Source organism: Panulirus ornatus, chromosome 47 (genome assembly GCF_036320965.1).
Source record: "Panulirus ornatus isolate Po-2019 chromosome 47, ASM3632096v1, whole genome shotgun sequence".
NCBI lineage: Eukaryota > Metazoa > Arthropoda > Malacostraca > Decapoda > Palinuridae > Panulirus > Panulirus ornatus.
Genome location: NC_092270.1, coordinates 17,280,937 through 17,296,686, shown reverse-complemented (window position 1 = coordinate 17,296,686; position 15,750 = coordinate 17,280,937). Strand labels below are relative to the sequence as shown.

The following is a 15,750-nucleotide window of genomic DNA, read 5'->3' as shown; positions in this document are numbered from 1 at the left end:
AGTTCATTCAGACACCCTATGTCCCACCTCAGCTCCCACAATTCTATCTGCTGCCATTTTCACCCCCAGGTATCTAAAACACTCCAATCCCTCCAGATTCTCTCCATTCAAATTCACACTCCAACCTACCTATGTCTCTCCACTTCTAAACGTAATAACATTGGTTTTATTCACATACACTTACAATTTTCTCCTTTCACATTCAATCTGACTGTGAGGACTGATCAGAGTGTGCTGAAATGACTCAAGCAAATAGAAAGGATGAATGCAGAAACACTAAGCAGATCTATGTATCAAAAGAGGATGAAGAAACCAAGAAGGTGATGAAAGGGTGAAGTAAAGGAGGCACTGGGGTGTCTAGGTCTGGACATTAAAAGGATTAAGAACTGTACTGTTTACAGAATGACCTGCATCAATATGGTATAAGGGGGCAATGTATTGTCAATGGGCTCAACCAGAGAATATGAAGTGGTCATAATAAATCACTGAGTAGTCTGTGGGACTTGCCTACTGATGACAAGCTTTGGTTTGGGTTCAGTAAACATGCCAGCTAAAGACTGGATGTATGCATATGTTTGTTTGTATCTGATACTACCCTAATAAGGTTGAAAAGGCAATCAGGTAAAAGAAAAAAGATAACGGATAGCTATTATACAGAAATTAGTATTAGCTGTACGGGATATTTACTTACTAAAAATCAGCTTCCAATCACCAACCCTAACTGCTCCACTATTCGTAACAGGGTCGATGTTCACCAGAAATTCCTTTCTGGGTGATGACAGATCTTGGGTTAATGTGTCCCACACATCCATTCCATCAACAGGACCCAAGGCTGAGAGGTTCCCGCCTGTAAAAGTTCAAAATGTTTCAAGCAATTGAATGAGGTTATTATCAAACAATATCTGCCTATCTTTCTATATCTCTAATGCCTTTTCTCTTTAGGAACTTCCTTAGGGGGTGGCCATGGCCAAAGAGTCTCCAAAGAGTTAATGAGAGGTATATTACTGGCCTGGGTATCAGGAGGGTAAGTGACAGTTGTGTAGTGAGCCAGTATTTCACTGGTTGTAATATTGCACTCCTATGACCCAAGTAGATGCCTTTTCCTTCTGCCTCACCTACATGTGAACTGCTGGCATTCTGTCCACATACAATCTCTCTTTGTCATTTATAACATTTGACATCATTTGACTCGCACAACTCATTCTTTGTAACTAATGATTTTCCTGGGGTGAGAACTATGCACATGCCCTACCTTTTGGAAAACTGGTAAGAGCAATAAATAAAAGCAGTAAGTACGAACATTAGGCAGGCAGTGCCAGATTTATAAGGATGCAAAGGGGCAACTGTCCTGGGCCACCTTGCCAGAAGAGGGGCCATCCTCTATACAAAAATATAATAAAGAAACTAGTTTACTGAGCCAAAATCTCAAGTGAACTTTGGCCAACTGTTCCATCAAAGCAGGATTTTCCTAAGACATAATCAAAGTGAAGTGAAGGTTAAGTAGCCTTATTTACAGCCAAACAAAGAAAAGATTTGTTGAAGCGGTGGACACAGATGCCAAGCGTAGAAAGAAAGACCTTTTGTAGTTATTGTAGTGTTTCTATGTATGTATGTATGTACCTTGTATAACATGCCAGTTCTAATTACATGCAAAGAACTGACATTGATTTGTAAATTTGGAGATTTGCCCTGTATTCTAATTTCTGTGTATGAGGGGCCCACCAAATCTGAGGTGCCTCAGGCCCCTCAAGGTCTCAATCCTGCCCTGTAAGTAGGAGCATTAGGGGGAAACATAGGTAGGAACATTAGGTAGAAGTTGTAAGTTTAAACAATAGGCAGGAACATTAGGTGGACACATTTGGTACAAGTAGTTGGTAGAAACATTGGTTAGGAGCCTCTGGACATACTACACTGAAGTTGCTCTTTGCCAGTGGCCTGTTAATGGTGAGGCATAAAGGCTAAGAAGCAGCACTGGAGTTTGCCATTATGGAGACTCTTTTGCCATGGTTACCCTGCTAAGGAAGTTCCCAGAGGGAATGGACATCAGAAATATAGATAGTTCATGAGAAGGAGAAACAAGAAGAAATTAGGAAATATTATTTTTTTTTTTTATTATACTTTGTCGCTGTCTCCCGCGTTTGCGAGGTAGCGCAAGGAAACAGACGAAAGAAATGGCCCAACCCCCCCCCATACACATGTATATACATACGTCCACACACGTAAATATACATACCTACACAGCTTTCCATGGTTTACCCCAGACGCTTCACACGCCTTGATTCAATCCACTGACAGCACGTCAACCCCGGTATACCACATCGCTCCAATTCACTCTATTCCTTGCCCTCCTTTCACCCTCCTGCATGTTCAGGCCCCGATCACACAAAATCTTTTTCACTCCATCTTTCCACCTCCAATTTGGTCTCTCTCTTCTCCTCGTTCCCTCCACCTCCGACACATATATCCTCTTGGTCAATCTTTCCTCACTCATTCTCTCCATGTGCCCAAACCACTTCAAAACACCCTCTTCTGCTCTCTCAACCACGCTCTTTTTATTTCCACACATCTCTCTTACCCTTACGTTACTCACTCGATCAAACCACCTCACACCACACATTGTCCTCAAACATCTCATTTCCAGCACATCCATCCTCCTGCGCACAACTCTATCCATAGCCCATGCCTCGCAACCATACAACATTGTTGGAACCACTATTCCTTCAAACATACCCATTTTTGCTTTCCGAGATAATGTTCTCGACTTCCACACATTCTTCAAGGCCCCCAGAATTTTCGCCCCCTCCCCCACCCTATGATCCACTTCCGCTTCCGTGGTTCCATCCGCTGCCAGATCCACTCCCAGATATCTAAAACACTTCACTTCCTCCAGTTTTTCTCCATTCAAACTCACCTCCCAATTGACTTGACCCTCAACCCTACTGTACCTAATAACCTTGCTCTTATTCACATTTACTCTTAACTTTCTTCTTCCACACACTTTACCAAACTCAGTCACCAGCTTCTGCAGTTTCTCACATGAATCAGCCACCAGCGCTGTATCATCAGCGAACAACAACTGACTCACTTCCCAAGCTCTCTCATCCCCAACAGACTTCATACTTGCCCCTCTTTCCAAAACTCTTGCATTTACCTCCCTAACAACCCCATCCATAAACAAATTAAACAACCATGGAGACATCACACACCCCTGCCGCAAACCTACATTCACTGAGAACCAATCACTTTCCTCTCTTCCTACACGTACACATGCCTTACATCCTCGATAAAAACTTTTCACTGCTTCTAACAACTTTCCTCCCACACCATATATTCTTAATACCTTCCACAGAGCATCTCTATCAACTCTATCATATGCCTTCTCCAGATCCATAAATGCTACATACAAATCCATTTGCTTTTCTAAGTATTTCTCACATACATTCTTCAAAGCAAACACCTGATCCACACATCCTCTACCACTTCTGAAACCACACTGCTCTTCCCCAATCTGATGCTCTGTACATGCCTTCACCCTCTCAATCAATACCCTCCCATATAATTTACCAGGAATACTCAACAAACTTATACCTCTGTAATTTGAGCACTCACTCTTATCCCCTTTGCCTTTGTACAATGGCACTATGCACGCATTCCGCCAATCCTCAGGCACCTCACCATGAGTCATACATACATTAAATAACCTTACCAACCAGTCAACAATACAATCACCCCCTTTTTTAATAAATTCCACTGCAATACCATCCAAACCTGCTGCCTTGCCGGCTTTCATCTTCCGCAAAGCTTTCACTACCTCTTCTCTGTTTACCAAATCATTTTCCCTAACCCTCTCACTTTGCACACCACCTTGACCAAAACACCCTATATCTGCCACTCTATCATCAAACACATTCAACAAACCTTCAAAATACTCACTCCATCTCCTTCTCACCTCACCACTACTTGTTATCACCTCCCCATTTGCGCCCTTCACTGAAGTTCCCATTTGCTCCCTTGTCTTACGCACTTTATTTACCTCCTTCCAGAACATCTTTTTATTCTCCCTAAAATTAGGAAATATATTAGAAAAATTTGAAGGGAGTGTAAAATCTGCCTTTTACAATGGGCTAGGTCATAGACAGCAGGAAAGACATTAGATGGTATGGATTTCCAATGCTTTGTGGTGTTGAAAAGTAACAAACATCATAACAGCCTCCCTTTGAGTTAACAATAGCCACAAAGTATTCATATGATAAGGCAGCTTGCTGAGAATTACATAGTCTAGCTAAAGGTAGGGGGCGTATAAACAGCCAATGCTCTTGAACAAAAACGAAAGTAGAGGGAAAGCAAACCAACACTGTGGCATAAAGTGAATAATGTTAGATCAAACTGGGATAGGTCATAAGATGGACTGATTTAGACTCAATTCTGCTTAGTAAACATGTAAAGCTAGAATCTCCAGGATATGAGAGCAACTATTTAGAAGATAATAATTTATGGCACTTGTGCTGGACTCTCAGTTTCTTAGAGGGAGATTTAACTAATTATACAATGTAAGGTTTACATAAAAGGTTAGATGCTACACTGATACAAAGTTTGTTCATTAAGTAGTGGCATGACAATTCCATTAAATAGAATAGGAAAGTTGTGAAGGGTTTTAGATAGAAAGATTGACAAAAATTGGGTTTCTGAAGCATTAATCTTAACCTGGCTGTATCTACCATGAAGTGTTCTGTCAATGTCTGAGTTTACATAGGAGGTTGTGTTAAGATGAGCTTCAGATCAAATGAGAGTGGAAGGAGCAGATCTGAAATAAATGAAGGAATGAAATACTGTGTTGACAGCATATAAGTGCATGTAGGTTACTTGCTGAATAAAGGAAATTTTGATACAGATAAGAAAGTGTAGAAGGATAAAATTTTGAGAAAAACTGCCACTGATAAGGAAAGGAGGATCCATCAACAACTACAGAGGCTCATTAGCCAGAAAGGCAGCCAGATATGATGGTGCAAAGTATGAGAGAAAACTAAAACAGGCAAGCTTGGAGATGAGACCCTTATGCCAATATCTAAATAATGTTTGCATTGTTGGAGTGATGGGTGGAGTCCAGGGTGACTCCATAAGTAGGAGGTGTGGTTTCTGACGGCATTTAAGGCTGGGTTGGGAGGACAGTTCTTATTTTACCTGGTGGCTGGTTATGGAATGGTTTGGCTGAGAACAGTAAAATGCAGCTGTAAAACAAATGAGTGCTTTGCACATTAAGGTAAGACTATAATGGAAGTATGTATTAGTGTTGTATATTTGTGACTGCTTGGTAGATGGTGATCATTCCAAGTGCTTTGTTCTATGTAGTTTGTAGCTTTGCTATATTTGCTTTTGACAGGGTGGGTAACCAGGCAAGTGGAGTACAGTTTAAGAAGTGGATGAATAGGAAAGGGATTTTTTTCCTTGTCTGAATCTGGTACCAGTAAGTGTTCTGGGAGCATCATGCTCATGTTTGTGGCATAGGCAGTAAATGTCAAGTGTGTTTCATCAGTTGTGCCCACTATAATTGGGGTTTTGTTGCATGGTAGAGGTTACCTATGTAGAGTGAAAGATATGTGCATGTTGGATTTATTATGTCCGTTAAGAGTTAAAAAGTGTTAGTGGACTTGTAGTGAGGCGAGCATTGTTGAGCAAGTGTTTAGATGCATATTGAAGGGTTGCATGTCTGTTATTGATTGGATAGTGCTAAGGAGCTGCGATGGGAATGTGTGGAACCTCCACATCAGAGGACCTTCACATTATGGTCTGTAGAAGGTAATAGAGGTAGATGAAAAAGAATTCTACCCATATATTCCTTACCTGTCATAGAAGGTGACTTAAGGGAGTGGGAGAGGGAGGCTGGAAACTCTCACCTTCTTGTATTCAATTTCTAAAAGAGGAAAGAAGAGCCAGATGGGGAGTGCTCATCCTCCCTGAAGGATCAGATTGGGGTCTCTGAATGTGTGTAAATGTAATCAAGATGAGAAGACAAGAGAGATATATAGTATGTTTGAGAAAAGAAACCTGTATGTTCTGGTTCTGAGTGAAATGAAACTCAAGGGTAAAGGGGAAGAATGGTTTGGACTGTCTTAGAAAAGAAGTCAGGGGTTGGTGAGATGACAAGAGCTAAGGATGAATTAGGAATACTGCTGAAGCAGAATTTGTGGGAGTGTGTGATGGAGCATAAGAAAGTAAATTCTAAACTGATGTGGGTAAAACTGAAAGTGGATGGAAAGAGATGGGTGATTACTGGTGCTTATGCACCTGGCCATGAGAAGAGAGATTATGAGATAAAATTGTTTTGGGAGCAGCTGAGTGAGTATATCAGCAATTTTGGTGCATGATTTACATGTGAAGGTAAGTAATGTAGGCAGTTGAGAGTATAATTGTTGTGCATGGGGTATTCAGTATTATAAATGGAAATGGTGAAGAGCTTGAGGAGCTGTGTGATGAAAAAAGACTGGTGATTTGCAATACCTGGTAAAAAAAGAGATATATACAGGTTTATGTATGTGAGTGGGAGAGATGGTTAATGGGCATTATTAGATTACATATAAATTGATGGGCATGTAAAAGAGAGGCTTTTGAATGTAAATGCATTGAAAGGGGCAGCTGATGGGATGTATGATCACTATCTTGTGGAAGCAAGGGTGAAGATTTGTAGATGTTTTCGAAAAAGAGAGAACACTGGGGAGAAGAGAGTAGTGAGAGTAAGTGAGCTTGGAAAGATGACTTGTATGAAAAGACACCATGAGTGATTAAGTGTAGAATGGCAAAAGGTGAGAGCAAATGAAGTGAGGGGAATGGATGAAGAATGGAAGGTATTTACGGGAGCAGTGATGGCATGTGCAAGAGATGCATGTGGCATGTGAAAGGAGGTAGGTGGGCAGATCAGAAAGGGTAGTGAGTGACAGTGGGATGAAAGACTACAGTTGTCGGTGAAAGAAAAAGACAGCTGTTTGGGCAGCACTTACAGGGATGGAGTGCAAAGGGTTGGGAGATCCATAAGACAAAGCAGAAGGAGGTCAAGAGGAAGATGTATAGGTTGAAAAAGAGGGCAAATGGAAGCTGAGGTGAGAGAGTATCATTAAACTTTAGGGAGAATAAAAAGACGTGTTTGAAGGAGGTAAATAATGGCAAAAGACAAGAGAAAAAATGGGAATATTGATGAAGGAGGTAAGGGGAGAAGTGATAACTGGTAGTGATGAAGTAAGGAGTCAGAGTGAGTACTCTAAAGGACTGTTAAATGTGTTTGATGATAGAGAGGCAAATATAGAGTGTTTTGGTCAGGGTGATACGTGAAGAAAGAGTGTCACGGAAAGTGGTTCAGAGAAGAGAGAAGGTGGCAGGAGTGAATGGTATTGCAGTTCAATATATTGAGAAAGGGGGTGACTGTGTTGTTGACTGGTTGTAAGGATATTCTATGTACGTATGGATCATGGTGAAGTGCCTGAGGATTGGTGGAATGCATGTATAGTGTCACTGTATAAAGGCAAAGGGGATAAAGTTCAAACTACAAAGGTATAAGCTTGGTGGGTATGCCTGTTAAATTGTATGGGATGGTACTGATTGAGAGGGTGAAGGCATGTATAGAGCATCAGATTAGGGTGGAGCAGAGTTGTTTCAGAAGTAGTAGAGGATGTGAGGATCAGATTTTGCTTTCAAGAATGTGCGTAAGAAATTCTTAGAGAACCACCTGGCTTTATATGTGGCATTTATGGATCTGGAGAAGGCATATGATAGGGTTGACATAGATGCCTCGTGGAAGGTCTTAAGAATATATGGAGTGGAAGTACACTGCTAATAGCAGAGAAGTTTTTATCAAGTGTGTAAAGTGTGTGTATGAGTAGAAAGAGAGGAGAGTGAAAGCGTATGAGTAGGAAGAGAGGGAAGTGATAGGTTATCAGTGAATGTCAGTTTACAGCAGGGGTGTGTGATGTCTCCATGGTTGTTAAATCTGTTTATGGATGGTGTGGTTAGGGAGGTAAATGCAAGAGTTTTGGAGAGAAGGGCAAGTATGCAGTCTGTTGTGGATGAGAGGGCTTGGGACGTGAGTCAGCTGTTTGCTGATGATACAGCGCTGGTGGCTGATTCGGGTGAGAAACTGCAGAAGTTGGTGTTTGAGTTTGGTAAAGAGTGTGAAAGAAGAAAGTTGAGAGTGAATGTGAATAACAGCAAGGTTATTAGCTTCAGTAGGGTTGAGGGACAAGTGAATTGGGAGGTAAGTATAAATGGAGAAAAACTGGAGGAGGTGAAGTATTTTAGATATCTGGGAGTGGATTTAGCAGCAGAAGTGAGTCACAGGGTGGGGGAGAGGGGTGAAGGTTCTGGGAGCATTGATGAACGTGTGGAAGGCAAGAATGTTATTTAGGAGAGCAAAAATGGGTATGTTTGAAGGAACAGTGGTTCCAACAATGTTATATGGCTGCCAGGCATGGGCTATAGATAGGGTTGTGCGGAGGAGGGTGGATGTATTGGGGTGCTATTCCATGTGTGGCGGGGTAACGAGAGGAATGGATGAAGGCTGCAAGTATGAATATGTACATCTGTATATATGTATATGTCTTTGTATGTATATGTATGTATACATTGAAATGTATAGGTATGTATATGTGTGTGTGTGTGGGTGTTTATGTATATACATGTGCATGTGGGCCATTCTTTTGTCTGTTTCCTTGCGCTAACTCATTAATGCGGGAGACGGCGATTAAGTATTATAATAACAATAATAATAATGGATTTGTATGTAGCATTTATGGATCTGGAGAAGGCATATGATAGAGTTGATAGAGATGCTCTGTGGAAGGTATTAAGAATATATGGTGTGGGAGGCAAGTTGTTAGAAGCAGTGAAAAGTTTTTATCGAGGATGTAAGGCATGTGTACGTGTAGGAAGAGAGGAAAGTGATTGGTTCTCAGTGAATGTAGGTTTGCAGCAGGGGTGTGTGATGTGAGAGTTTTGGAAAGAGGGGCAAGTATGAAGTCTGTTGGGGATGAGAGAGCTTGGGAAGTGAGTCAGTTGTTGTTCGCTGATGATACACCGCTGGTGGCTGATTCATGTGAGAAACTGCAGAAGCTGGTGACTGAGTTTGGTAAAGTGTGTGAAAGAAGAAAGTTAAGAGTAAATGTGAATAAGAGCAAGGTTATTAGGTACAGTAGGGTTGAGGGTCAAGTCAATTGGGAGGTGAGTTTGAATGGAGAAAAACTGGAGGAAGTGAAGTGTTTTAGATATCTGGGAGTGGATCTGGCAGCGGATGGAACCATGGAAGCAGAAGTGGATCATAGGGTGGGGGAGGGGGCGAAAATTCTGGGAGCCTTGAAGAATGTGTGGAAGTCGAGAACATTATCTCGGAAAGCAAAAATGGGTATGTTTGAAGGAATAGTGGTTCCAACAATGGTGTATGGTTGCGAGGCGTGGGCTATGGATAGAGTTGTGCGCAGGAGGATGGATGTGCTGGAAATAAGATGTTTGAGGACAATGTGTGGTGTGAGGTGGTTTGATCGAGTGAGTAACGTAAGGGTAAGAGAGATGTGTGGAAATAAAAAGAGCGTGGTTGAGAGAGCAGAAGAGGGTGTTTTGAAATGGTTTGGGCACATGGAGAGAATGAGTGAGGAAAGATTGACCAAGAGGATATATGTGTCGGAGGTGGAGGGATCGAGGAGAAGAGGGAGACCAAATTGGAGGTGGAAAGATGGAGTGAAAAAGATTTTGTGTGATTGGGGCCTGAACATGCAGGAGGGTGAAAGGAGGGCAAGGAATAGAGTGAATTGGAGCGATGTGGTATACCGGGGTTGACGTGCTGTCAGTGGATTGAATCAAGGCATGTGAAGCGTCTGGGGTAAACCATGGAAAGCTGTGTAGGTATGTATATTTGCGTGTGTGGACGTATGTATATACATGTGTATGGGGGTGGGTTGGGCCATTTCTTTCGTCTGTTTCCTTGCGCTACCTCGCAAACGCAGGAGACAGCGACAAAGCAAAAAAAAAAAAAAATAATAATGATAATAAAAATATATATATCTATTCATATTCTACTTTATTATACTCTGCCTCTGTCTCCTGTGTTAGTGAGGAAGCGCAAGGCAACAGACGAAAGAATGGCCTAACCACCCACATACACATGTATATACATACAAATCCACACATGCACATATACATACCTATACATTTCAATGTATAGGTATGGGGGGTGACTGTATTGTTGACTGGTTGGTAAGGTTATTTAATGTATGTATGACTCATGGTGAGGTGCCTGAGGATTGGCGGAATGCGTGCATAGTGCCATTGTACAAAGGCAAAGGGGATAAGAGTGAGTGCTCAAATTACAGAGGTATAAGTTTGTTGAGTATTCCTGGTAAATTATATGGGAGGGTATTGATTGAGAGGGTGAAGGCATGTACAGAGCATCAGATTGGGGAAGAGCAGTGCGGTTTCAGAAGTGGTAGAGGATGTGTGGATCAGGTGTTTGCTTTGAAGAATGTATGTGAGAAATACTTAGAAAAGCAAATGGATTTGTATGTAGCATTTATGGATCTGGAGAAGGCATATGATAAAGTTGATAGAGATGCTCTGTGGAAGGTATTAAGAATATATGGTGTGGGAGGCAAGTTGTTAGAAGCAGTGAAAAGTTTTTATCGAGGATGTAAGGCATGTGTACGTGTAGGAAGAGAGGAAAGTGATTGGTTCTCAGTGAATGTAGGTTTGCGGCAGGGGTGTGTGATGTCTCCATGGTTGTTTAATCTTTTTATGGATGGGGTTGTTAGGGAGGTAAATGCAAGAGTCTGGAAAGAGGGGCAAGTATGAAGTCTGTTGGGGATGAGAGAGCTTGGGAAGTGAGTCAGTTGTTGTTCGCTGATGATACAGCGCTGGTGGCTGACTCATGTGAGAAACTGCAGAAGCTGGTGACTGAGTTTGGTAAAGTGTGTGGAAGAAGAAAGTTAAGAGTAAATGTGAATAAGAGCAAGGTTATTAGGTACAGTAGGGGTGAGGGTCAAGTCAATTGGGAGGTGAGTTTGAATGGAGAAAAACTGGAGGAAGTGAAGTGTTTTAGATATCTGGGAGTGGATCTGTCAGCGGATGGAACCATGGAAGCAGAAGTGGATCATAGGGTGGGGGGAGGGGGCGAAAATTCTGGGGGCCTTGAAGAATGTGTGGAAGTCGAGAACATTATCTCGGAAAGCAAAAATGGGTATGTTTGAAGGAATAGTGGTTCCAACAATGTTGTATGGTTGCGAGGCGTGGGCTATGGATAGAGTTGTGCGCAGGAGGATGGATGTGCTGGAAATGAGATGTTTGAGGACAATGTGTGGTGTGAGGTGGTTTGATCGAGTGAGTAACGTAAGGGTAAGAGAGATGTGTGGAAATAAAAAGAGCGTGGTTGAGAGAGCAGAAGAGGGTGTTTTGAAGTGGTTTGGGCACATGGAGAGAATGAGTGAGGAAAGATTGACCAAGAGGATATATGTGTCGGAGGTGGAGGGAACGAGGAGAAGAGGGAGACCAAATTGGAGGTGGAAAGATGGAGTGAAAAAGATTTTGTGTGATCGGGGCCTGAACATGCAGGAGGGTGAAAGGAGGGCAAGGAATAGAGTGAATTGGAGCGATGTGGTATACCGGGGTTGACGTGCTGTCAGTGGATTGAATCAAGGCATGTGAAGCGTCTGGGGTAAACCATGGAAAGCTGTGTAGGTATGTATATTTGCGTGTGTGGACGTATGTATATACATGTGTATGGGGGTGGGTTGGGCCATTTCTTTCGTCTGTTTCCTTGCTCTACCCCGCAAACGCGGGAGACAGCGACAAAGTATAATAAAAATAAAAAAATAATCTATTCATATTCTATTTTATTATACTCTGCCCCTGTCTCCTGTGTTAGTGAGGAAGCGCAAGGCAACAGACGAAAAAATGGCCTAACCACCCACATACACATGTATATACATACAAATCCACACATGCACATATACATACCTATACATTTCAATGTATACATATATATACATACACAGACATATACATATATACACACGTACATAATTCATACTTGCTGTCTTTATTCATTCCTGTCGCCACCCCGCCATGCATGAAATAGCAACCCCCTCCTCCCCACATGCGTGTGAGGTAGTGCCAGGAAAAGATCACAAAGGCCACATTCATTCACACTCAGTCTCTAGCTGTAATGTATAATGCACCGAAACCACAGCTCCCTTTCCACATCCAGGCCCCACAAAACTTTCCATGGTTTACCCCAGATGCTTCACATGCCCTGGTTCAATCCAATGACAGCATGTTCACCCCGGTATACCACATCATTCCAATTCACGCTATTCCTTGCACACCCTTCACCCTCCTGCATGTCCAGGCTCTGATCGCTCAAAATCTTTTTCACTCCACCCTTCCACCTCCAATTTGGTCTCCCACTTCTCCTCGTTCCCTCCACCTCAGATACATATATCCTCTTTGTCAATCTTTTCTCACTCATTCTCTCCATGTGAACAAACCATTTCAAAACACCCTCTTCTGCTCTCTCAACCACACTCTTTTTATTACCACACATCTCTCTTACCCTTTCATTACTTACTCGATCAAACCACCTCACACCACATACTGTCCTCAAACTTCTTTCCTCCAACACATCCACCCTCCTCTCCACAACCCTATCTATAACCCACACCGTGCAACCATATAACATTGTTGGAACCACTATTCCTTCAAACATACTCATTTTTGCTCTCTGAGATAATGTTGTTGCCTTTCATACATTCTTCAACACTCCCAGAACCTTCATCCCCTCCCCTACCTTGTGACTTGCTTCCGCTTCCATGGTTCCATCCACTGCTAAATCCACTCCTAGATATCTAAAACAGTTCACTTCCTCCAGTTTTTCTCCATTCAAACTTACCTCCCAATTAACTTGTCCCTCAACCCTACTGAACCTAATAACCTTGCTCTTATTCACATTTATTCTCAACTTTCTTCTTTTACACACTTTACCAAACTCAGTCACCAGCTTCTGCAGTTCTCACCCGAATCAGCCCCCAGTGCTGTATCATTAGCGAATAACAACTGACTCACTTCCCAAGCCCTCTCATCCACAACAGACTGAATACTTGCCCCTCTCGCCAAAACTCTTGCATTCACCTCCCAAACAACCCCATCCATAAACAAATTAAACAGCCATGGAGACATCATGCACCCTTGCTGCAAACTGACATTCACTGGGAACCAATCACTTTCCTCTCTTCCTACTCGTACACATGCCTCGATAAAAAATTTTCATTGCTTCTAGCAACTTACATCCCTCACCATATACTCTTAATACCTTCCACAAAGCATCTCTATCAACTCTATCATATGCCTTCTCCAGATCCATAAATGCTACATACAAATCCATCTGTTTTTGTAAGTATTTCTCTCATACGTTCTTCAAAGCAAACACCTGATCCACACATCCTCTACCACTTCTGAAACCACACTGTTCTTCCCCAATCTGATGCTTTGTACATGCCTTTACCCTCTCAATCAGTACCCTCCCATATAATTTCCCGGGAATACGCAATAAACGTAGACCTCTGTAATTTGAACACTCACCTTTATCCACTTTGTCTTTATACAATGGCACTATGCATTTATTCCACCAAGCCTCGGACACTTCACCATAAGCCATACATACACTGAATATCCTTACCAACCAGTCAACAACACAGTCACCATCTTTTTTAATAAATTCCACTGCAATACCATCCAATCCACCGCCTTGTTGGCTTTCATCTTCCGCATAGCTTTCACTACCTCTTCTCTGTTTACCAAACTATTCTCCCTAACCCTCTCACTTTGCACACCACCTCGACCAAAACACCCTATATCTGCCATATTATCATCAAATGCATTCAACAAACCTACAAAATACTCACTCCATCTCCTCACTTCATCACTACTTGTGATTACCTCCCCATTACCCCCATTCACTGATGTTCTCATTTGTTCTCTTGTCTTACACACTTATCTACCTCCTTCCAAAAATTTTTATTCTCCCTAAAATTTAATGATACTCTCTCACCCCAACTCTCATTTGCCCTCTTTTTCACCTCTTGCATCTTTCTCTTTACCTACTGTTGCTTTCTTTTATACATCTCCCAGTCATTCGCACTACTTCCCTGCAAAAATCGTCCAAACGCCTCTCTCTTCTCTTTCACTAATAATCTTACTTCTTCATCCCACCACTCACTACCCTTTCTAATCTGCCCACCTCCCACTTTTCTCATGCCATAAGCATCTTTTGCACAAGCCATTACTGCTTCCCTAAATACATCTCATTCCTCCCCCATTCCACTTACATCATTTGTTCTTGCCTTTTTCCATTCTGCATTCAATCTCTCCTGGTACTTCCTCACACATGTCTCCTTTCCAAGCTCACTTACTCTCCCCACTCTCTTCACCCCAACATTCTCTCTTTTTTTCTGAAAACCTCTACAAAACTTCAGCTTCATGTCCACAAGATAATGATCAGACATCCTTCCAGTTGCCCCTCTCAGCACATTAACATCCAAAAGTCTCTCTTTCACATGGCCATCAATTAGCACGTAATCCAATAATGCTCTCTGGCCATCTCTCCTACTTACAAATGTATACTTATGTATATCTCTCTTTCTGAACCAGGTATTCTCAATCACCAGTCCTTTTTCAGCACACAAATCTACAAGCTCTTCACCATTTCCATTTATAATACTGAACACCTATGTACACCAATTATACCCTCAACTACCACATTACTCACCTTTGCATCGAAATCACCAATCACTATAACCTGGTCTCATGCATCAAAGCTGCTAACACATCCATTCAGCTGCTCCCAAAACACTTGCCTCTCATGATCTTTCTTCTCATGACCAGGTGCATAGACACCAATAATCACCCATCTCTCTCCATCCACTTTCAGTTTTACCCATATCAATCTAGAGTGTACTTTCTTACACTCTATCACATACTCCCACAACTCCTGCTTCAGGAGTAGTGCTACTCCTTCTTTTGCTCTTGTTCTCTTACCAACCACTGACTTTACTTCCAAGATATTCCCAAACACCCCATATTATCCAGGCTCCTTTCCTCAAATGTACTACATATCTCTCCTTTTTTCTCATCTTGGTTACATCCACACACATTTAGACACCCAAGTCTTAGCCTTCGAGGAGGATGAGCACTCCCCACATGACTCTTTCTTCAGTTTCCCCTTTTAGAAAGTTAAAATACAAAGAGGGATGGGTTTCTAGCCCCCCCCCCCATTTAGTCACCTATGACACGTGGGAAGTATTCTTTCTCCCCTCTCCCCAGGGATATATAAACATGTGTGTATGTGAATGGATGTATCTTTGTTCATCTGTTTTCTGCCACTACCTTGCTAATGTAGGAAACAGTGATCAAGTATGTAAAGATAAAAGGTAGTAGAATATTTTGTATGATGAGATTAAAGACGTTTGTGGAAAGAAATACTACTTGGGGAACTAAACTGTAAAGCCTGAGGGATTTGGAGGTGAAGCCTTTGTGAATTTGGCTTGACAACTAGCCATGAAATTGTCCAGCCACTTTCTGTCACTGTTGTGGAGGGTAATGTCAAGGATTTTGTATGTGAAGTTGTGTTAGGGACAATGTTAAATGCTCTGTTGACATCTCATGCCACTACGTTATGCAAGAGGAGGGTTGTAGTTTCCTGAAGTCTTCTAAGATGCATTATGTGAG

At 42.0% G+C, this 15,750-nt stretch overlaps 1 protein-coding gene across 8 annotated transcripts in view; it reads right to left on the bottom strand.

Moving 5' to 3' along the window:
- LOC139763619 (arylsulfatase B) overlaps positions 1–15,750 on the bottom strand; it is a 196,253-nt gene that overhangs the window by 15,773 nt on the left and 164,730 nt on the right. For all 8 annotated transcript variants that reach the window (XM_071689845.1, XM_071689849.1, XM_071689847.1 and 5 more), the window contains one exon: positions 692–847. In XM_071689845.1, the coding sequence (XP_071545946.1) occupies positions 692–847 (156 nt within the window). The remainder of the gene's footprint in view (positions 1–691; positions 848–15,750) is intronic.